At 38.3% G+C, this 24,968-nt stretch overlaps 2 protein-coding genes and 1 pseudogene across 2 annotated transcripts in view; 1 reads left to right on the forward strand and 2 right to left on the reverse strand.

Moving 5' to 3' along the window:
• zgc:55461 (beta-tubulin family protein) overlaps positions 1-24,968 on the reverse strand; it is a 178,049-nt gene that overhangs the window by 36,553 nt on the left and 116,528 nt on the right. The gene's annotated exons all lie outside the window — the stretch shown is intronic.
• LOC108259755 (neuropeptide FF receptor 2) lies at positions 1,653-24,945 on the forward strand. Its single transcript, XM_017459482.3, is given in 4 exon segments — positions 1,653-1,856; positions 19,197-19,559; positions 23,002-23,101; positions 24,012-24,945. Coding segments are annotated over 3 exon segments (1,389 nt in total). The 5' UTR covers positions 1,653-1,856; positions 19,197-19,204.
• Positions 11,487-12,605, reverse strand: LOC124626485 (uncharacterized; annotated as a pseudogene).

Consider the following 24,968-nt stretch of genomic DNA (forward strand, 5'->3'; position numbering starts at 1 on the left):
GTTTTCATTCCGGTCAGGCAGGAGCTACAAGTGATTCCATTTGTTTAATCTATTGGTCTTAGTCTTTAGCTGGCTGATGAGTTGAATAAGGTGTGGCTTCTGCTTTGTGGTTACATCCACAATTTCAAACATGTATAATCCTGCTTATATGTATTAAGTGTCATAAAATCATATTTTTCCAAGAAATTAGTTAAAATTCTGTTATGTAATGGTAAGACCATTAGGAGGCAACAAATACCATATGAGACAACTGGATGTGAAGGGAGGATGGTCCAATATCCCAGTTTCAGTGTGAGAAATTTTTTAAAAGGCTGTCATTACACTGCTCACCTAAGTTGTTGCTTATGCGACCACCACAAATAAGCCTACATTTATAAACATACACATCTGTATTTAAAGAAAACATCTTAAAATCTTTTTTGATATTTTCACTAAATATAGCCTCATATTCTTGCTACTAAACTACTGTTGTTTTACAGATTTCATGTTAGTTTTGTGATGTGAATTGTGGACTTTTTTTTAATAGGAAGGACACAAAGGGGAAGGTTAAATGGTGTACTCTCTGAGAAGAGAATATACAGTCTTTGCCTGATTTCCTCCGTTTTTGTGTATATCTCATACAAAATAGTTTTAAATCTTAAAACGAAATACAACATAAAACAAAGGCAACCTGAGAACATGCAAACTCCACACACACAGAGCCACGGTGGGAATCGAACCCCTAACCCTGGTGGTGTGAGGCAAACGTGCTTCATTAAGTTAAAGTTGTTAGTAATTGTTTTAAAATTACCATGGTAAAACAGAGTTCCAAGGTATAAAAATATGGAGTTTGTCATCAACCAAACAGTAACCAATTTTAATACCTATACAGTTTTGATACCTGGGCAGTTTTAACAAAGTCCTTTACAGTCAATTAAAATATCAAATTGAACTAATGAAATGATCTGCAGCACATACTTACATTAATGTTTGTTATATAAAATTATTAAAGAAATATAAATAACTAAATAAACAAACACATACATACGTACATACATACTACTCTCAAAGTCACCAGAACTGAATACTTTGGTGCTGTTTTTGTAGTGATCAAACTCTAGAAATACACATGCATGTTGTTATTAAATGTTGACTGGGATCTAAAAATATTAGAGAACCTGGTCTTGACTTATTAATTATGTGGAGTTGCACAGATCTACAATGGGTTAAGAGCAGAAGGGAAGGAAAGGTGAGATGGAAAAGTCATTCATTCATTTCTTCAAACGTTCATCTTCAGTAACTACTTGTATCCTGGTCAGGGACGGTGAGGAGCAAGAAGAACTGACCCTACATGGTACTGCGGGTCCAATGCAGGGCACCATGCATACAACACAAATTCACACACTCAGTCACACCTAGGAACAATTGATCAAAGCCAAATCGTCTGCCAGCACGTTTCTCACTCCTCATTCCGCCTGTTTTCCAATCCGTGATGGTTTCCCATCATACATCACTCACACTCAGTGTCCTTTTCCATCGCAGTCACGCTTCACTTCACTCTGCAAGAGAAAATGTAAATATAATTAAAATAAATTAAACAATTAACTTTTGCCGTATTAAGATTTGTGTCTGATTGGACAGTGAGTCGGGGGGCGGGCCATACTTCACGGCGCGTGAGATACTTCCTGAACCGCGCGTGCGGACAGGAGAGATGAGCAGCGGCTAAATAAAGTGGTGGCGCGCGACAGAGAAGTTTCGGGATCTTTATTCTGAGAGCCCTGTGTGTACTTTTACACGCGGAAAAAGATTAAATTATTATTATTTAACTTCAACTGACTTAAAATTCCAAAACCCAGTCGGGCAAGCTTCGGTTTGAGGTGAGTTTACCTTGTAAGCTGGTCTGTGTTTATAGTGGTACACATGTCCTCTTTATAAGCTCGGTTTTTAAATGATTGATTAAATGTGGAGTGCAGGGGCGGATTTAGTGATTTGGGGGCCCTAGACAAAATGTAGGAATGGGGCCTTCATTTCAGTGTTTTAACATCGATATTTAAATTTACAGCAATACATTATTCAGCATGAATAGCAATAATCAGGGGTGTACTGGGACCAAAAAGTGGACTTTCTGGCCCTGATTGGACCACTACACCTGGCCCACAGCACACCACATCATAACACATATTTGTTATGTAATAACATAAACATAAATGCTATTTAAACATATTTATTTTAAGTAGCACTGAACAGATATCAAGTCATATGAGTAAAATAGACAAACAGAAGAACAGTGTGATAAAGTATATAACACAATCAACACAGCATGTTAGCTAGTCAGGGTCATCATCTGGGTGCAGTGTGGGAGAGATGCACCACTCCATCTGGGTGCAGTGTGGGAGAGCTGCACCACTTCATCTGGGTGCAGTGTGGGAGAGCTGCACCACTTCATCTGGGTGCAGTGTGGGAGAGCTGCACCACTTCATCTGGGTGCAGTGTGGGAGAGCTGCACCACTTCATCTGGGTGCAGTGTGGGAGAGATGCACCACTCCATCTGGGTGCAGTGTGGGAGAGCTGCACCACTCCATCTGGGTGCAGTGTAGGAGAGCTGCACCACTCCATCTGGGTGCAGTGTGGGAGAGCTGCACCACTTCATCTGGGTGCAGTGTGGGAGAGCTGCACCACTTCATCTGGGTGCAGTGTGGGAGAGCTGTACCACTCAACTTTGCAATCCTCAATCAGGAATGAAACTTTATATTTTAGCACTAACATAAATCAACATCTAATCATTTTACCCCCCAAAAAGAGACCACTACTACTACGAATACTACTACTTTTACTACTACTATAATAATAATAATAATAATAATAATAATAATAATAATAATAATAAAAAGAAGAACAAGAATAACAACATGATATAATAATGATTAATTTTATTTTCTAATGTTAATATTCTGAAATTAATCTTGAAATTAGGCCTATATTAATAAATATGCCTATTTCACTATGATGACTAACCAAGCGCAAACAATAAGTCACTGTGTGGTACAGTAGGACAGCAGCTTATTAAAAAATTCTTCCTTTTTCTAAATTATGGTAATATTTAAACTTATTTATTTGAAGTAGCACTGAACATGAATCCACATCTGAATGGCATGCTATCATCATGTGATATTAAACTCACATATGATCATGTCTGCAGAGTTCAGCTTCATTTGGACAGAGAGAGAGAGACGGAGAATAAACCATGCTGAGAGAGAGAGAGAGAGCGAGAGAGAATGAACCCTGCAGTCTGTCTCAACCTCACTATTCTTAGGCTGTAATGCTAGAGCCTTGTCTTCATGCCAAAGGCAAAATCTGTTCATTTAAAACACTTCACAAGCTTTGATAAAAACATTTTGCTTCCTCCATTTTTCAGCACTGTTGCTTCTCTTCATTTTTGCTCTGTCTGTACCCGGCATGTGTTATCGCCCACTTTTGCACGAGTTGGCTAATTTCTTTCTGAATCATTTTCGCAGATGTGCAGTAAAGTTGTTGAATAGTCCAATGTAGTGGGTACTGAAGGGGGGGGCTGATACGCTCATGAATTAAGCATTCCAATGACATTTTAGCGTATGGGTTTTTAGAAAAACATAATTTAAAAAAGTAAAAAAAAGAACTTTCTTAACCATAAGTTTATGTAGTGTTTTGGTGGCCCTTGTTAGCTGGGGGCCAAAGGCAATTTTTTGCCTAATGGTAAGTCCACCCCTGGTGGAGTGCACATGCGGTAATAACAGGTTTTAGCTGTGTTACATTGCTGCTTTAAACCATCTTAATAACATGTCAATACATATGTGATTTGATTTAAAAGCTACTTAAAACTGTTTTCACTTGAGAAAATATTAAAACGGGTAATGCAGTTCTCTCTTTAGCCAACAGGAGACAGCACAGATTCATTTACATATACTTTTATATATTTTCTTGATCCAAGTGAAGCAGAACCAATCCAAGATGTTGAAGGAGCTCATGATCCAAGTGCCACCAGACTAGTGCTGTTTTCATAGGCTACTTCTTGTTGTTTTTTTCTTGACATTTAGCACCTGCAGTTTGGTACTTTGGTCAAGTGGAAAACATGATTAGTCATATATCCAGGGACTGTAAGGAACACTGTAGGTTTTGTGGAGTTCGATTAGACTGGAACACCTTCATTTAAAAATAAATGCCTTGATGAAGTATATACAGACAGTAACCCTAACAATTATTATGTGAATATTAATTTGATGTAAAATTATATTTACAATGAGATGAAATCAGGGTTCTACGGTAAAAAAAAAATTAGGAGCACTTGTGCTCCTCATTATAAAAATTTAAGCGCACAGTCAAAAGTTTAGGAGCAAAATTTTTTATTTTATTTATTTTTTTAATAGAGATGGAGACGTTAATGTGCCACAAGTAGGGATGTCACAAAACCAAAAATCTAGTAGTCTGTACCAACACCACGAAAAGTACACAATACTTGATACCAAAGTCAATACCACGGTGTGGTATAAAAATAAAATTAAAAAAATTTAATTAAAAACTCTCCTGGAGGACATTCTCCTCTGGCTTATACTGGCAAAAAAAGAGAGGAGGAGAGAGAGCGAGAGATTTTAGTTATCAAACACTGTCTGACAATGAGTGGAGACTACATTGGAGGTGCACTCCTAAACACACACACACACACACACACACACACACACACACACACACACACACACACACACACACCTTATACTCTGAATGCAAGCATTAGTTTAAATTCACTGATATGATGGCAGTCCTAAAAAAATTTTTAAAAGCATTAACATTTGAATAATTATTAGTGACAGTAGCTACATTTTGCTGACAGGACATGGGCTGAATGGCGATGCATGGTGGTCCATTCGGAGGTACTTTATAACATTGCAATGCGTTAGCATCCTTAACAAATACAGTGCATCCGGAAAGTATTCAAAGCGCTTCACTTTTTCCACATTTTGTTATATTACAGCCTTATTCCAAAATGGATTAAATTAATTATTTTCCTCAAAATTCTACAAACAATACCCCATAATGACAATGTGAAAGAAGTTTGTTTGAAATCTTTGCAAATTTATTAAAAATAAAAAACAAAAAAAGCACATGTACATAAGTATTCACAGGCTTTGCTCAATACTTTGTTGAAGCAGCTTTGGCACCAATTACAGCCTCAAGTCTTTTTGAGAATGATGCTACAAGCTTGGCACACCTATTTTTGGGCAGTTTCTCCCATTCATCTTTGCAGGACCTCTCGAGCTCCATCAGGTTGGATGGGGCGCATCGGTGCACAGCCATTTTCAGATCTCTCCAGAGATGTTCAATCGGGTTCAAGTCTGGGCTCTGGCTGGGCCACTCAAGGACATTCACAGAGTTGTCCTGTAGCCACTCCTTTGTTATCTTGTCTGTGAGCTTAGGGTCGTTGCCCTCTTGGAAGATAAACCTTCATCCCAGTCTGAGGTCCACAGCGCTCTGGAGCAGGTTTTCATCAAGGATGTCTCTGTACATTGCTGCATTCATCTTTCCCTCAATCCTGATTAGTCTCCCAGTTCCTGCCTCTGAAAAACATCCCCACAGCATGATGCTGCCACCACCATGCTTCACTGTAGGGGTGGTATTGGCCAGGTGATGATTGGTGCCTGGTTTCCTCCAGACTTGACGCTTGCCATTCAGGCCAAAAAGTTCAATCTTTGTTTCATCAGACCAGAGAATTTTGTTTCTCATGGTCTGAGAGTCCTTTAGGTGCCTTTTGGCAAACTCCAGGCAGGCTGTGGCTTCCATCTGGCCACTCTACCATACAAGCCTGATTGGTGGAGTGCTGCAGAGACGGTTGTTATTCTGGACGGTTCTCCTCTCTCCACAGAGACACTCTGGAGCTCTGTCAGAGTGACCATCAGGTTTTTTGTCACCTTCCTGATTAAGGCCCTTCTCCCCTGATCGCTCAGTTTGGTCGGGCAGCCAGCTCTAGGAAGAGTCCTGGTGGTTCCAAACTTCTTCCATTTACGGGTGATGGAGGCCACTGTGCTCATTGGGACCTTCAATGCTGCAGAAATGTTTCTTGGTTTGTGCTCTGACATGCATTGTTAACTGTGGGACCTTATATAGACAGGTGTGTGCCTTTCCAAATCATGTCCAATCAACTGAATTTACCACAGGTGGACTCCAGTCAAGTTGTAGAAACATCTCAAGGATGTTCAGTGGAAACAGGATGCACCTGAGCCCAATTTTGAGTGTCATGGCTAAGGCTGTGAATATTTATGTACATGTGCTTTTTTTGTTTTTTATTTTTAATAAATTTGCAAAGATTTCAAACAAACTTCTTTCATGTTGTCATTATGAGGTATTGTTTGTAGAATTTTGAGGAAAATAATGAATTTAATCCATTTTGGAATAAGGCTGTAACATAATAAAATGTGGAAAAAGTGAAGCGCTGTGAATACTTTCCGGATGCACTGTACGTGCAAATAGATGACTGCTTGAAACCGTGGGCTGCATCCGAAACCATGTACTTACCTACTATATAGTAGTCAAAATATATGTGTTTCTCCTACTATATAGTAGGTAAGTATGCGGTTTCGGACGCAGCCGTGCTCTCTTGTTTGCTGTCAATCGGTTGAGCACTGCAGTGTGTGATCATGTTCTGTCGCACAATGCGGTGAAAACTCCCACACGCCATTAGTAGTGTGATTAAGATGTGTACATGTCTGTAATGCACGTTGATAATGCGACTAAAACAGGAGTACTCCACCTGAATTAATTTAATTTGTGTTTACTTCGAGATTGACTTTTTGACTTTTATACTATTTATTTTTAAATCTTAAACAAAGAGTCCTAATTAAAAGTAGACTAACACAAAAATGATCCATATTAAGAAAAAGGCTAATAGCCTTCTAAGGAAATAGCGAACTAAGCTTAATGTCAAATTGATATTAAATGTAACCCATAGTAATTAAACATTATTTCATTTGTCATTTTATTTATATTTTATGAATTTATTATAATATATTTTTTTATATTAAATGATTTATTTATAACTAAGCACATTTTCTGTCTTTACATTTTATTAGTTTTTGTTTGTTTGTTTGTTTGTTTATCAGTTGTTCAGATCGGTTCATTTATGTCTTTTTCCGCTTCCTTTCTGGCTGTTCAGGCTTGGGCTCTTGACTGGTGTCCAAGTTGAAGTAAGGAGCGAAGCTTTTCAGGGTTGGTGTGCTGAATTTCTCAGTTTAATGTATCTGCTCACTATCATGTAACTGCTCCTCCTCCATCAAGGAGGAACGGTTGAGCGTCTCCCACAGACGCAGCTTGATCATGCGGCCCAGCTCCATGGAGTAGCGTTGTGGCTTTCCAGTGGACTTCACAAGCATCGGATCCACCACTGAGTGGTAGAGTCTTTGTACTCTGGAATGCTTAGACTGTGGATTGTAAGTAGGGCTGCTTGATTATGGCCAAAATCATAATCATGATTATTTTAGTCAATATTGAGATCATGATTATTAAACACAATTGCTCATTGACTTTGGAAACATCATGCATTTATTGAACTTTAAAAAAAAACTTTTTATTGTATTTTTATCAGTGAATTTCCGTGAATATAATACAAATTAAAAGAAATAAGTAAAACAAAATTAAATAAATTAAACAAAGTTAGAGGAGCACGTCACGTGACTCATTTCGGCAAATCACATCACCAGAAATAAACTTGTTCCCCTCTTTCTTTTCTCCTTCTGTGCAGTCTTTAACAAGACGAGCCATTGAGTCAGTTGAATCATTGAATAAATATCAATATCATTGTACAGGTACAATATCTATAGTATTTAAATTAACATGGCTACAGTATGTGTGTGAGGAAAGTGCAGCGGTAACATGCAGACTTTGTACGCCAGTGACTGGAGTTCGTGACCCAGCTTAGTTTAGTGTTTCTTAACTGAGCAGTTTTTTCACTGTAGAACATTCCTCGAGGTAACATTGAATGAACTCCATCTTCTCCTTTCGTACCAGTGGAAACTTTTGTTCTTTTCTTAGCCTAGTTTTCCTTTCTTTTACTAGTCTTATTATATATATATATATATATATATATATATATATATATATATATATATATATATATACATACATATATATATATATATATATACATATATATAAGGTTTACACAGAAATCCACACACTGAAAAAACCCCCAGTGAATTTACTTCATTCAAATTCATACCTAGGTTCTATGTGATTGAATTGATTAGGGATGCACCGATTGTTTGGCAACCTAAATTATTTGTCCGAATAAGAGAAAAGGCAGAATAAAATTGACTGAACAGTGACGTGTTTGATGATGCGACCAAATAGCCTAGCAACCAGAGTGAGACACACAAATGTCACGACCTCCACTTCCGGCAGCATGCATGCACGAGCTACGTGCACGAGTGCATGCTCTTCGGATGTTGACAACCGTGACATTGTTTACTGTGGACACGTGCATTTGTTTTGTTTCTGTTCCGGAGTATTCTGTCACGTCGCGAGACGTAAGGGAGTAGACTACGGAAGCAGGTGCAGGTAAAGACTTATTTATTTAAGGGCAGGCAGACAAATCCAAATCGTAATCCAAAAAACGTAGTCAAGACAGGCAAAGGGTCGGGCGATCGGCAAACAGGCATAAATGGGGCAAAGCAGGAATCAATGTCGCGATCACAGAAAACAGGGTCAAAACAAGAAACATGAGCTAGTACTATGGACTGGGAGCGGAAAAACCAGCGGGGACTAAATGAACTAATCTATAGTTTAACTAAATCTATCAAGGAACATAACATTAACAACGTATCTAACTATACTATATCTACTCTAATACTCCGCAAGGTGTACAGGGAAGCGAGCGGTATATATCCCCAATATAATCAACCATATCGAACTGAATATAACCATTTTTTGCACTCTTGTCAATGCACTTTTTAATGCACTTTTTTGTTGTAGGCTGAAGAGTGTTCCATTCTTTCAGCAGTCAGTTATACAGTGAGGGAAAAAAGTATTTGATCCCCTGCTGATTTTGTACGTTTGCCCACTGACAAAGAAATGATCAGTCTATAATTTTAATGGTAGTTGTATTTGAACAGTGAGAGACAGAATAACAACAAAAAAATCCAGAAAAACGCATGTCAAAAATTTTATAAATTAATTTGCATTTTAATGAGGGAAAAAAGTATTTGACCCCCTCTCAATCAGAAAGATTTCTGGCTCCCAGGTGTCTTTTATACAGGTAACAAGCTGAGATTAGGAGCACACTCTTAAAGGGAGTGCTCCTAATATCAGTTTGTTACCTGTATAAAAGACACCTGTCCACAGAAGTAATCAATCAATCAGATTCCAAACTCTCCACCATGGCCAAGACCAAAGAGCTCTCCAAGGATGTCAGGGACAAGAATGTAGACCTACACAAGTCTGGAATGGGCTACAAGACCACTGCCAAGCAGCTTGGTGAGAAGGGGACAACAGTTGGTGCGATTATTCGCAAATGGAAGAAGCACAAAAGAACTGTCAATCTCCCTCGGCCTGGGGCTCCATGCAAGATCTCACCTCGTGGAGTTGCATTGATCATGAGAACAATAAGGAATCAGCCCAGAACTACACGGGAGGATCTTGTCAATGATCTCAAGGCAGCTGGGACCATAGTCACCAAGAAAACAATTGGTAACACACTACGCCGTGAAATCCTGCAGCGCGCGCAAGGTGCGCTGCTCAAGAAAGCACATATACATGCCCGTCTGAAGTTTGCCAATGAACATCTGAATGATTCAGAGGACAACTGGGTGAAAGTGTTGAGGTCAGATGAGACCAAAATGGAGCTCTTTGGCATCAACTCAACTCGCCGTGTTTGGAAGAGGAGGAATGCTGCCTATGACCCCTGGAACACCATCCTCACCGTCAAACATGGAGGTGGAAACATTATGCTTTGGGGTTTTTTTTCTGCTAAGGGGACAGGACAACTTCACCGCATCAAAGGGACGATGGACGGGGCCATGTACCGTCAAATCTTGGGTGAAAACCTCCTTCCCTCAGCCAGGGCATTGAAAATGGCTCATGGATGGGTATTCCAGCATGACAATGACCCAAAACACACGGCCAAGGCAACAAAGGAGTGGCTGAAGAAGAAGCACATTAAGGTCCTGGAGTGACCTAGGCAGTCTCCAGACCTTAATCCCATACAAAATCTGTGGAGGGAGCTGAAGGTTCGAGTTGCCAAACGTCAGCCTCGAAACCTTAATGATTTGGAGAAGATCTGCAAAGAGGAGTGGGACAAAATCCCTCCTGAGATGTGTGCAAACCTGGTGGCCAACTACAAGAAACGTCTGACCTCTGTGATTGCCAACAAGGGTTTTTAAACCAAGTATTAAGTCATGTTTTGCAGAGGGGTCAAATACTTATTTCCCTCATTAAAATGCAAATCAATTTATAACATTTTTGACGTGCGTTTTTCTGGATTTTTTTGTTGTTATTCTGTCTCTCACTGTTCAAATAAATCTACCATTAAAGTTATAGACGGATCATTTCTTTGTCAGTGGGCAAACGTACAAAATCAGCAGGGGATCAAATACTTTTTTCCCTCACTGTAGGCCTAACATAGGGTATTCAAGGGGGGCTCAAAGATGACCACATCAAAATATTTTTATTTTACTCATTTATTTATTTAAAGTTATATCGTGCCTTGTTGGTAGCCTACGCCTCCTGGAATGAAAAAAAATGTTCAGTGTTAAATAAATATTTTGAAATTATAGTTTTTGTAATTGATTTTTTCCTTTTAAAAGCAAGACAAAATAGTAAAAAGCACATTTTGACTATTTAATTTATGCAATGGTGAAAAAAATGGCAAAATAAATGGAAAAAACGCGAAAATAAACATGTTCGGTATTCGGCCTTTGGCCAAGTTTTTCATTATATTCGGCTTCGGCTTGACCAAGAATTTTCATTTCGGTGCATCCCTAGAATTGATTGATGATCTGATCATATATTTTATGTTTATTAAGATATATAATATTTAAGTAGTTTGAGAGTGTAGGAACACCGACTCGATTATGTCATTCTCAATGCTTCATGGGAGTAAGCATTCGCTACACCACAATTTTACTTTATTAAATTTAAAGGTTTTTTTTTTTACACACACTTCTGCATTGTTCAAAAGAAACAAAGTTCATTTAATAAAGGTAAAGTTAAATCAAGTTGTTTTTTGTTTTTTTTAAGTACACTACCTGTCAAAAATTTTGAAACACTTGCTTATTCAAAATATTTTTTTCACATTTTAGAATAATATTACCATCAGCAAAGTTCCTGTATGGAATAACAAAAATGGGTCAAGTCTGTGTACTTAATCCTTAATGTAGGAATGAACTACAATCACAAATTATTGTTGTCACATTTGGGGTTTTTTCAACAAATCGAAAAAGGATACATAATGTACAAAGTAAAGTTATTGAAAGTTTGGAAGCGATTTGCTACATGCCAGTGCGTCCACCCTGACACTCAACCACGGCTGGAAGAACTTTAAACAGTCTATTAATAATAATTATTGCATGCCGTTTCTGTTAGTTCCAGAATTTATTTATCAAGTCAGACTTTGTTGTCGGTTTAGCCTTCTTCCGTATGTAGTCCTTCATAGCGTACCACACCATCTCAATTGGATTCATACCCGGGGATTCGGCTGGAGTCTTAACCCAGTTTATACCCTCTTCAGCAATGACTCTTCTTGCAGCAGTGTGCTTGGGGTCATTGTCGTGAAGTTATCCCTAATATATGGGGCTGCTGTTACTTTTATAATAGCATTATCCTGTCGAAGATTGCAATAGGTCCCGGTGCTAGTCTTGATATTGCTCCCCACACATGAACTTTCAGTGGTTGTTTTGGCCTTGGTTTGGAGACATGTCTCCCCGTCTTACTGAACGACATGGTGGCATAGCTCTCCAAAGCTACTGTTGTTTCATCGTGAAAATGACGTTGTGAAACGTCTCCTTCTCATTGATCCATTTTGTGTTTGCTGGAGATGTATCTCTCTGTTTTTGTCTCTGATCATGGAACAGTGTTGGGTTTTCATGTACTTCCCAACCCATTCTTTGCCTGATCCTCTGAATGTATTGCTCACTGATGTCTTCATGCCACATCTGTTTTTTTCACAGATGCTGAAGTCAGTTCATCATTCTGGCTGGTGATGTTACCAGTAGCTGTAATAATGTCACTAAAAACCAAGGGAAAAAATATTTGTCATCAACATTACAAGACTACTGCTTTATTTTATTTACTTTCTAATACCATTATAGTGTATTAAGTTGGTAAGATATAACTTCGTATTTATCTTACGAGGTTTACGCATGCGTGGTCTTTATAAGGATTAAGCTCAGTGTAGCCTGTACCCCAAGGGAACTTAGATGGTAATGTATTTCTCGGGTGGATCTTCCAGCAGCCCTCACCGTCCTGATGTCTTGTGAATTTGCTTTGCTGAGCTTGGTCATTTTTAGTTGCTTTTACAGACGGATCATCTGTAATTATTCATGCAGACATAGGTAGCCATTGGGGGCCTGAACAACTCTGACTGGAGGCCCATGCCAATTAGAAAGATTCAGTTGATGGACTGTTAGCAAGTTATCGTCATTCTTTCGTATAATTCCAACAATGATGTTTTTTTTCACTATTTATTTTAAGGATCTAGTAAATTGCATATATAAAATTACTTTATTTACAACTGTTATGTTTGTGATTTTTAGGTTTAGCACAGCTTCTGACCATCAAATCAAAACATACTTGTGATTTGATGGCATAATGCTTATTTATTCAGAAACAGAAGTAACTAAATACGAAATGCTACTTTTAAATTTTAACTCCAACAGCGTGCTTTCAGTTGATGGATGCCCCATTTAATTTTTTGATGAGCTGCAGAGATATTCCAGGCAACTATATTATATATAGTTTCATTTAATATATAAAATTGTTTTATTCACGATTGTCATGTTTGTGATTTTTATTAGTTATGTGGAATTCAAATGTATTGCTAGTTATAACTATTATAATAACAATTGTAATAGCTTAATAACATCTGTAAATTATACATAAAACACATTATAACCATTATACAAAAATATCCGTAACACTTGTAAAACTGACAGGTCTTTAACCCCTAGGTCCCACACCCTCCACCCATGCTCCTCTTTATTAGGAACACCTGTACACCTGCTTATTCATGCAATTATCTAATCAGCCAGTCATGTGTCAGCAGTGCAGTGCATAATATCATGCAGATATGGGCCAGCAGCTTTAGGTAATGTTCACATCAGCTATCAGAATGCAGAAAAATGTGATCTCAGTGAAGTTGTTGATTGTTGGCATGATTGTTGATGCCAGATGGGCTGGTTTGAATATTTCTGTACAATGCTGTTTTTGCCTCATCCCAATTTTTTCTGTTTCTGTGCATATCATATACTAAATAGTTTCAAAAATTAAAACAAAATCTAAGATTAAGCAAAGGCAACCTGAGTAAACACAAAATACAGTTTTTAAATGGTAATGTTATTTATTGAAGCAAAAAGGTTATCCAATACCTACTGGCCTGTGTGAAAATGTATTTGCCTCTGTAGTTACTAATTCCCAAAATCTATGAAACTGCATTCATAATGGGGTTCAGCGGGACTAGACACAACCAGGCCTGATTACTGAAAACCCTGTTCAATCAAATCAACACTTAAATAGAACTTTTAAGTTGGTTAAAAGGTCTTACTCAGTAACACACTATGCCAAAATTTAAAGAAATTCCAAAAATGAATAATGTGATTGAAATACATCAGTCTGGGAAGGGTTACAAAACTTTTTCAAAAACTCTGGGACTCCAAAGGATCACAATGAGCACCATTATCTCCAAATGGAAAAACAACCCAGTAGTGAACCTTCCCAGAAGTGACCTTCCAAAATTCCTCCAAGAGCACAGCAACTACTCATCCATCAAGTCACAAAAGAGCCAAGGACAACATCAAAGGACCTACAGACTCTTGCAATAAGTCACTGTTGACTTATTGCATGACTCCACTATCAGAAAGACACTGGGCAAAAATGGCATCCATGGAAGAGTGGCGAGGTGAAAACCACTGCTAACCCAGAAGAACATTAAGTCTCGTCTAAATTTTGCTGAAACACACCTTGATGATCCTCAAACCTTTTGGGAGAATGTTCTGTGGATTGATGAGTCGAAAGAGGAACTGTTTGGAAGACAGGGGTCTCGTTACATCTGGTGTAAACCAAACACAGAATTCCACAAAACGATCATCATACCTACGGTCAAGCATGGTGGTGGTAGTGTGATGGTGTGAGGATGTTTTGCTGCTTCAGGGCCTGGCAACTATAATTGAGGCAAAAATGAATTCTGCTCTCTAACAGAAAATCCTAAAGGAGAATGTCCGGTCTTCATTCCGTAACTTGAAACTCAAGCGCAAGTGGATTATGCAGCAAGTCTGTCAGTATGTTTACATGGACAGCACTAATCCAATATTAACCTGATTAAGACAATACTATGATGAAGAAACTACCATGTAAACAGCAATTTTTTATTACCTTAATCCGATTAAAGTCATACTCGAAGTAAACACATCGAATTAAGACATGTGGAGTACTCTTGTTTTAGTCACATTATCGACGTGCATTACAGACATGTACACAGCTTAATCACACTATTAAGGTCGTGAGAGTTTTCACCGCATTTTGCGACAGGACAGATACACACACGGCAGTGCTCAACTGTTTGACGACAAACAAGAGAGCACGGCTGCAGCCCAAACCTTATACTTAACTACTATATAGTAGGTGAAATACATGTATCTCAGCTACTATATAGATGGTAAATACGTGGTTTGGGACGCAACCCACGGTTTCAGTCGTCTATTTGCACGTACAGCATGACAAATAATTAACTGTACTTGAAGCTTTCATAAAATTAAAAATAAAAACACCCAGAACTGTATACGGTACCACAACGAAGATGAACTGTATGTTGATACGTGAAATTCTGGAGGGAACGTCGGACCGGCGTGGCGTGGGGACATAATGACGTGTGCTGTTAATCAAACTATGTTCTATAACATGTAAAACAGGAACATGAAAGCAGTATTCTAAAAGCGACTCGTGTAAACACCTTAATCACAATATTGTCTTATTTAGAATAAGGTCAGTAATTAGATTACTGCTGTCCATGTAAACGTAGTCAGTGATCCAAAGCAAGGAGTAAGCTCTAGTCTTAGGAGAAAAGACTGGTCTACAGTTATCAGCAGCATTTGGTTGCACTTGTTGCTGCTAAAGGTGGCACAACCAGAAGTTTAAGGGGGCAATTAGTTTTCCATATTGTTGATATGTGCTGGATGACTTTTTTTTTTTTTGCTTCAATAAAAAAGAATATATTAAGACTGTATTGTGTGTTTACTCAGGTTGCCGTTAATTGGTGTATTTCGTTTGAAGATCTAAAACTATTTAGTATGACATATACACAAAACAGAAGAAATCAGGATAGTTTTTCTACTGTGGAAACACTTTTTCACAGCGCTGTAACTACTGATCTCCTGGGACAACAGTCTCTGTTAGAGTTTACTCAGCCACATATTAGCCACTTGTTTATATTGCTCATCTTTGGGACCATATCAGCGATGGGCGTAAGGAAGCCCATTAAAGCTCAGTGATGGGCATAAGGGAGCCCATTAAACCATAGCAATGGGCATAAGGGATTCTAAACCTTTCATCTCTACATTTTCTGCAGCTTTTGAAGAGAACATGCATGCACAAGAGGATCAATTAGGTCACCTTGAGTGAACTGTTAATTCCAGTCAAAAGGCTTTCACTAAGCTGGTTCATTCTTAGGCTTTACCATTGGTGACTCATCCATAGGGGCACTTATATATTTCAGCTGTTCAATAAATGTTAATCTTCATAAAGTCTTCAATAACATCAGCTTGCATTTAAAATTTTCTTTGATATACTAATTACCTTTTGGGAATGACCAAAGAAAAAAAAATGAAAATATATAGTCTAAACTATTTCAGATTGTGCACTCATGGTGCATTGTGCTGACTGCCCCATTTACAGTAGTGCCACAAAGCTATTTTTGCACCTAGTGCTCAAAAATTTGTGAACTACAAAAAGCACAATTCAAAGCCCTTTGAGTGAGAATCACTCAGTCAGTGGTTAAGACTAATGATTGGAAGGTTGTGAGTTCAAATCCCAGTTCTGCCAAGCTGCCACTGCTGGGCCCTTGAGCATGGCCCTTAACCCTCAACTGGGAAGGGTTTACACTAGCTTTTGGAGCATGGCTGTAATGATTTGTGCCCATTCAGCCACAAGAGTATTATGAGATTGAGTGTTGATGTCAGGCGTGAAGTTCTGGCACTCAGTTAGCATTCCATTTCAACCCAAACATGTTCAGTGGCTTTGAGGGCTCTGGAAACAGAAACAGAAAAAGCTTGACTACAATGTCCTTCTCTATACAACCAAAAATACATGGGTTATAGGTTACCTAGTGGTGCTAGACATTGTGCTACCCACGTGCATGCAGTGTATGGACATACTGTATGTATGTCCCTTCTTCCCTGTTCAGAAGCCCGTGAATTGCAGTGAGAGGTGTCTGTAAGTGTGTTGGATGGAGAGGAAGTGGGTTGAATTGGCAGGTAACGCGTGCTGATTGTCACTTGTGTCTTGTTACCACCAGTCTACTATTTGTGTCTCTTTGTGCTATCAGTGACAGCTGTAACTGGAGAACGAGAGTGTTATACTCTGCTATACTTTCTCTCGCTCTCTCTAACACGCACACACGCATGCTGTGGAGCCTGAACTTGAACTGGGAAACATGATGGACCCTTTTTTGTTGAGGATTTGAAAGTGCGCTGAAATAAACATGAGTCAGGAGCTCGGCTACCTCCTGAGACTTCCTCCGCACCCTCACACACCGGGGTTCTACAAGGTGGTGTTAGTTAAATACTTTGTAATGTTTTGAATGAGTGGTCCAATTAGTAGTGATTATTTTTTACATAACATGTAGCATATAATACCTTCAATCTTTAAGACAAACTCTTCAAAAATATACTTGCACAATTTACTGATTGTGGTGAGTGTAGCTCAGTTTATGATTGTGTGATCCATTGCTCTTTTTGTCTACCCTCCTCTCTCTCTTGAAGAGGAAATCTGATAGGATAAAATGCATTTCACTGAAGAACTAATAGGAGGTGAGACATGCAGCATTGTAATCCAATTTGTACCTTGTCACAGTCAATCATATGCATACCTGTTATCAGCCTAAAACATAAACACATACAGAAAGGGCAAAACACTTGCACATAACAACCACAAATACTTAGCCAATACAAACTTACTCTGTCATTGATCATTTGGTTACTGTTATTTGTAAAATCAAGGAAGGTCAGTGGCATCCCTTACTTATATTTCAACCAACAATTACTATAACCTGATCTCTAAGTGTTCCTCAAATATTTTCACACGACTGCTCCGGAGGGAAATCCAGAGGGTGCTTGAGGAGAGTAGATAAGATGGGATCTCATGGTAAATGGTCTGCACTTATATAGCACTTTTTAACCTTAGCAGTTCCAAAGCGCTTTACACTGTGTCTCATTCACCCATGCTCTCACACACCAATGGTAGCAGAGCTGCCATGCCATGCTAACTCAGTGTCTTGCCCAAGAACACTTCAGCATGGAGTCATGTGGGCCAGGAATCGAACCGCCAACCTACGATTAGTGGACATCCCGCTCTACCACCTGAGCCACAGCCACCCATCTCATCCATTCGAAGCCCTGGTAGCTCACCAATTGACAAAACCTGGTTATTGTCACTTACTCAGAAGAGTGCAGCCAATGCAGCATAATTCTCACACCGCTTTAATTGCCAGAACCAACCCAGGCCCACATCTGCAGCTAAATTACCAAACCTCAGCTAGTCAGTACCCCAAAATTTCTGAGTAGAAGGACTGGGGACTAACTGGCATCTTTATGCTATGTGTTTGTCTCTTATATACAATTCTGAGTGGCACCATTAGGTATGTGGGCACACTCCATGCATATACCTCACCTTCAGCTCCCAACACTGCTCCAATGACTAATCTTGAATCAGGCGTTCATGCCCTGCCCCACATACAGTTCCCTCCACTAATATTGGCACCCTTGGTAAATATGAGCAAAGAAGGCTGTGGAAATTTGTCTTTATTGTTTAACTTTTTGATCTTTTGTTAAAAAAAAAAAAATCACACAAATACTCATGGATGTCAAACATTTGCAGACAACATAGGTTTATCCAAAAATATATATTTGTTAAATATATGCATGCCACAATTATTGGCACCCCTATGAATTCATATGAGAAAATATATATGAAGTATATTCCCATTGATATTTTACATTGTTTAGTACACCTGTGTGATTAGGATCAGGATATCGTTCAACCATGACTTCCTGTTTCACAGGGGTATAAATATGAGGTGTCACATAGGCAAAATTCCCTTAGTCATTCATAACAATGGGTAAGACCAAGGAAGCTGTGATGTGTGGCAAAAGGTTGTTGAGCTTCACAAAATGGGAAGTAGCTATAGGAAAATAGCAAAAGCATTGAAAATGCCCATTTCCACCATCAGGGCCGTAATTAAGAAGTTCCAGTCAACTGGAAATGTTATGAATCAACCTGGAAGAGATCATGTGTCTATATTGTCTCAATACACTGTGAAGAGGATGGATCAAGAGGTCAAAAAATCTCCAAGGATCACAGCTGGAGAACTGCAGAAGTTAGTTGTTTCTTGGGGTCAGAACGTCTCCAAAACTACAATCCAAAGTCACTTACATCACCACTAGTTGTTTGGCAGTGTTGCAGTCATCAGATTTGAAATGAGTGTATATTTTCAAAAATAAATTAAATTCACAAAGTAAAAAAGTATTTTCAATATAGTACAGGGTGAACTGAATTTTCAAATGACTCTTTTTGTTGTTTTTTTTTTTTAAATTTTCCATACTGTCACAACGTTTTCGAAAATGGGGTTGTAGTTTCTTCAGCATCATCCAAATCCTGATGTAAATAAATTTCCATTAAGAACAGCTCACTAAATATGTCACTGTACTTTTCATTTTCAATGTAAATTTATGTGATTTATGAAAATGTAATTTTCTTGTATTTTTTACTTTCAGGATTTAAAATGGCACCGAAAACCCTTGAGCTCGACTCAACGATCTCTTCTGTGTCAGTCTACAATTTGGAAATTTCAGAAAAAAATGTATTGGACTCAAGCACTTCCTGTCCATTTCCTTGTGCCAATATCACCTATGTGGACTTCTACCTTCATGACCGCTCTGTGTCTGGCATCTTCATTGTGTCCTACCTTCTCATTTTCATTGCATGTATGGTTGGTAATGGAGTGGTGTGCTTTATTGTGCTTTGGAACAAATATATGCAAACTGTCACCAACTTGTTCATCCTCAACCTGGCCATCAGTGATCTGCTGGTTGGAATTTTCTGCATGCCCACCACCTTAGTAGATAACATCATTACAGGTAAGAAAGGGACTACAATAGGGTCTGATTATTCTTCTTTTTGTTTACTAATTAGTCTAGTGCACCAAGGTCCAGTACATTTTTCTTTGTAAACTCATGTTATTGGTTATTTTGTATAATTAGGGCATATGCACTCACCGTCCACTTTATTTATGCAGTTATCTCATCAGCCAATCATGTGTCAGCAGCATAAACCATAAAATAATGGAGATACAAGTCAAGAACTTCAATCAAAGAACAGAATGGGGAAAAAGTACGGACTCTGTGGCATGGTTGTTGGTGCCAGATGGGCTGGGTTTGAATATTTCTGAAATGTGCTGATCTGCTGGGATTTTCACACACAAATGGCCAGACTGGTTCAAGTTACCAGGAAGGATACAATATAATCACTCTTTACAACCATGGTGAGCAGAAAAGCATTTCAGAACACACACAACTTTGAAACTTGAGGTGGATGGGCTACAACAGCAGAAGACCCCATTGTGTTCCACTCTTGTCAGCCAAAAACAGGAATATGAAGCTATCATGGGCACAGACTCACCACACACCTCAATAGCAAAGGGAACACCATACACTAGATATGAGAGGGGTATACATAAGACAGGTTCCAATCACTGGCACCCAATCTTGAACACCTGATTCTAATTTTATGGATTTGAAGGTGTGATAAATGTAGGGGTGTACTTACATTCTCCATGGAATTAATCTGTTTTTCATTTAAATTGTGAAAATTACTACAAAATGTAAATTTAATGTCATTTGATAGAGTGTATCAACTTTATTAATAGGTACTGTTTGAAAGAGGATCAAATGTTTGCTTGTTCAAATATGTCAAAAAAGCCAAATATTTTCATGGGGTGTACTTATTTTTTCACATGACTCTATCTGGACCTGTTCTCTGAAAGACAGTTGTTCATTCTGGCAGTAACTACATACCATTTATCCAGAATATAAGTCTTTATGCCAAAACTGAATCCTTAAGATAATCCTTAAAGATAATCAACTAGTCAGCATTTTTGTGTGGTGTATAAAGTTGAATACTCTTTTCACTACATTTCTACATACTCAAGTTCTACATTTGTATTGAAGATTATATTTAGGTTTAATGTTAAATATACAGTGGTGCTTGAAAGTTGGTGAAACATCATCAGATTTTCACACAATTCTCAACAGAAGACAAACAGAACCCAATTAAACAAATGAGAGAAAAATATTGTACTTGGTCATTTATTTATTGAGAAAAATGATCCAATATTGCATATCTGTGAGTGGCAAAAGTATCTGAACTTTTGCTTTCAGTAGCTGGTGTGACCCCCTTGTGCAGCAATAACTGCAACTAAACATTTCCAGTAACTGTTGATTAGTCCTGCATGTTGGCTTGAGGAATTTTAGCCCATTCCTCAGTACAGAACACTTCAACTCTGGGATGTTGGTGGGTTTTCTCACACAAACTGCTTGCTTCATGTCCTTCCACAACATTTCTACTGGATTAAGATCAGGACATTGACTTAACCATTCCAAAATGGTTTACACTGTCTGCATTTAAATTTTTCCCTTTGCCATAGCATATTTTGAAAGAAATTGGATTGATTTAATTCTGATTATTTGCTTTAAATGGCAAAAACCTTGGCAGCCATTTACTGTTTTTAAATCAGCCCAAAAATGCCATCAGCAACATGCTTTTCACATCTTCACCCTACTGGCATTGTTTTCCCATCATGCACTCTCTGAGGTGACAGGGTCAATTAGCATATGAAAAAAAAATTACATTTAAGATTTACAGTCCTTTCTGAAAGTATTGGAATGGCAAGGCCAATTCTGTTTTTTGCTATCCACTGAAGACATTCGGGGTTGAGATCAAAAGATGACATCTGAGATGACAGATCAGAATTTTATTTTCTGTTATTTACATCTAGATGTGTGTTGTGTGTGTACCCTTAAATGTTCATCTTTGTAATGGTCTATGCACTGCAACCCTTCCAAACTTACCCCCTCTATGTAGTTGTGGATGGACTGCTCTTGCTCACAGTTTGATCATGTCCTACATGGTATGCTTATCCAATCATTTATTAGGTTTTTAATTTATAGTGGGGGAAATAAGTATTGAACACATCAACATTTTTTTCTGTAAATATATTTCCAGTGAGACTATTCACATGAAATTTTCACCAGACATCAGTTAACTCAAGAAGTAGTAAACGAAGCTCAATTAAAGTTTGCTACAACTCATTTTGGATAAGCCTATGAAATACTGGGAGAGTGTAGTCTAGTCAGATGAGAGCAAAATTTAACATTTTGGCTGTGATACTACACACCATGTTTGGAGAAGAAATGGCACTGCACATCACCCTTAAAACACTATACCAACAGTATAGTTTGGAGGTGGAAGCATCATGGTGTGGGGCTGATTTTCATCACATGGTACTGGCAGACTTCATATAATTGAAACAATGATGAATGGAGCCCTTTACCGAGAGATTCTTGAGAAGAATCTGCTACCATCCACCAGGATGATGAAGATGAGACGTGGGCGGACCTTCCAGCAGGACAACGATCCAAAGCATACAGCAAAGGAAACTCTCAATTGGGTTCAAAGAAAAAAATCAAGGTGTTAGAATGGCCCCGTCAATCACCTGACATGAATACAATTGAACAAGATTTAAAGACAATATGTTTAGAAGAATGGGCCAAAATCACACCTGAATACTGCAGCCGATTAATTTCTTCATACAGGAAGTGCCTTGACGCAGTCATTACAAACAAAGGCTTCTCCACTAAATATTAAACACATTTCAGTTAGTGTGTTCAATACATTTTTCCTGTGCCATTCCACTTTATTACACATAACTTCATTTATGGACTTTAATGTTTGTATTTCTTTATATGTGTGGATTTCTTGAGTCAATACCAAAGTCTGGTGAAACATTTCATGTGAATAACCTCATTGGAAATATATTACTGAAAAAAATGTTGACTCATTCAATACTTATTTCCCCCACTGTATTAGTGTCATTTGACCCTGTCCAGGGTGCCCCCCACCTTGTACCCCGAGTTAGGCTCCAGGCTCCCCGGTGACCCTTTGTAGGATAAGAAACAGATACAGAAAATGGATGGATGGATGGATAGTTTCCTCTGAATTGACACACATCTATATATTATGTATTGTAGTTTTAAGGACATTTCTTTTAATTGAATGTGTAGTTGTTTTGACTGAGGTATTGTTTTTCTGAGGTATTGACACAAACTGTCTAGCCATAGTAAATGCTGAACTAAAATGTTCTTGTAGTTCTAATACAAGTTTTTTTATTTTACTGAATAAATTCCCAAATTTATTTCAATATATTGTCCCAACCATAAAATAAATTGAGTTGTATTTGATAAAAGCACATGAAAAGCAACTTTCTTTTTATCATTATAAATCTGTTTTTCGCTCCTCTGCTAGGGTGGCCATTTGGAAGTTGGGTGTGCAAGCTCAGTGGGATGGTACAGGGAATATCTGTGTCTGCTTCTGTCTTCACACTGGTAGCCATTGCTGTGGACAGGTGTGTGTGTGTGTGTGTGTGTATGAAATTATATATATATATATTAGAGCTGCAACAAGTAATCAATAAAATCGATAATAATCGATTATGAAAATCGTTGTCAACGAATCTCATTATCAATTAGTTGGTCTGTACGCGGCACGGGGTGTGTTTACTCATTACATTACTTCTGTTCCGAAAACACGCTTCGGAGAGTAAATACTAAAGTTGTGTCCCAAATGAAGTACTGTACACTTACACTATGCACTCTGCACTACCATCTAGTGTGTGGATTTTAGAAAGGTAATATCATCTCAAATATAACACTAGCGGAGGTTTTTTTACTAACCGGAAGTATAAGCCGCTTCCTAGGCGACAAAAAGCACCGAATTAAACTACAGTCCTAAATTTAAAATATATATTCTGGTGTGTGTGTGTGTGTGTGTGTGTGTGTGTGTGTGTGTGTGTGTGTGTGTGAATTGGGTTCTTTTCTGTTTTGGACAAACAGTTGTGTAAAGTTTTAGTCTGAAGTAACACTCAGTTTGCTCAGTTTATGGATTTTATTTCAAATACACAAAAAAAATGGTACAGAAAGTTTGGCCCGCCCCATCCAATTAATCGATTAAGCAAATAATAATAATAATAATAATCGGCCAACTAATCGATTATGAAAATAATCGTTAGTTGCAGCCCTAATATGTGTGTGTGTGTGTGTGTGTGTATATATATATATATATATATATATATATATATATATATATATATAGATAGATAGATAGATAGATAGATAGATAGATATAGATAGATATAATTTTATGAATAAAATGCATTTTATATCTTTTATATAAAAGTTTTGAAAATTTGCTGTACATATCCATTTGTATTGCATCTTGTTACTCTCTCACTTACTTCTTCTGTCACTTTGTCTCAGGTTTCGTTGCATTGTTTACCCCTTCAAGCAGAAGTTGTCCATTTCCACCTCGAGTCTCATAATCACAGTCATTTGGGTATTGGCCATCGCCATTATGTGTCCATCAGGTGTCATGTTACAGGTCACTGAGGAGAGCCAGATATCCATTTTATTAGGAGATGGAAATGAAACACGGCCATTCTACTGGTGCCATGAGAACTGGCCCAAAAAGGAAATGCGCAAAATCTATACCACTGTGCTCTTTGCCAATATATATCTGGGTCCACTAACCCTCATTGTCATTATGTATGCCCACATTGGGCTCACACTCTTCAAGACAGCCACTCCCACCCCTGCAAGCCAAGAATCTGCTTCCAGCTTTGGCTCTGGCTCCAGAAAACCAACTGGCTATGAAACTCACCAGATATTGTCACGGAAAAAGAAACATGTTGTTAAGATGTTAGTGGTTGTGGCGCTGCTGTTCATCCTGTCCTGGTTACCTTTGTGGACCTTGATGATGCTGAGTGATTATGCAAGTTTGAATGACTTCCAGCACCGGGTGATAAATATCTACATCTACCCTTTGGCCCACTGGTTGGCCTTTTGCAACAGCAGCATCAATCCTATAATTTATGGCTTCTTTAATGAAAACTTCCGCCGGGGGTTCCAAGCTGCCTTTAAACTACAGCTTTGTTCAGTGCAACACAGCAGGCGTAGGACTCACTTGCACCACGTGCAGGGTAATGTTGTGCTGCCACCCAATCTGAATTTGGCAACAGAGCCTGTGTCTGAAGGTGGAGGTCCAAGCCAAAGACTAGGAATATCCAAAGAGTTTGGTAAGAGCAAGGGGAAAAGCTTGGTTAAGAACAGCCAGCTCTCAGGAAAGCAGAACCCGAAAGAATAAAACATGATAATGGAGGATCTAGAAAAGGTATGCATAAGCAAGAAGGACTGAATAATATATGTAAATGTAAATTA

Source organism: Ictalurus punctatus, chromosome 28 (genome assembly GCF_001660625.3).
Source record: "Ictalurus punctatus breed USDA103 chromosome 28, Coco_2.0, whole genome shotgun sequence".
In the NCBI taxonomy this organism is placed as follows: domain Eukaryota; kingdom Metazoa; phylum Chordata; class Actinopteri; order Siluriformes; family Ictaluridae; genus Ictalurus; species Ictalurus punctatus.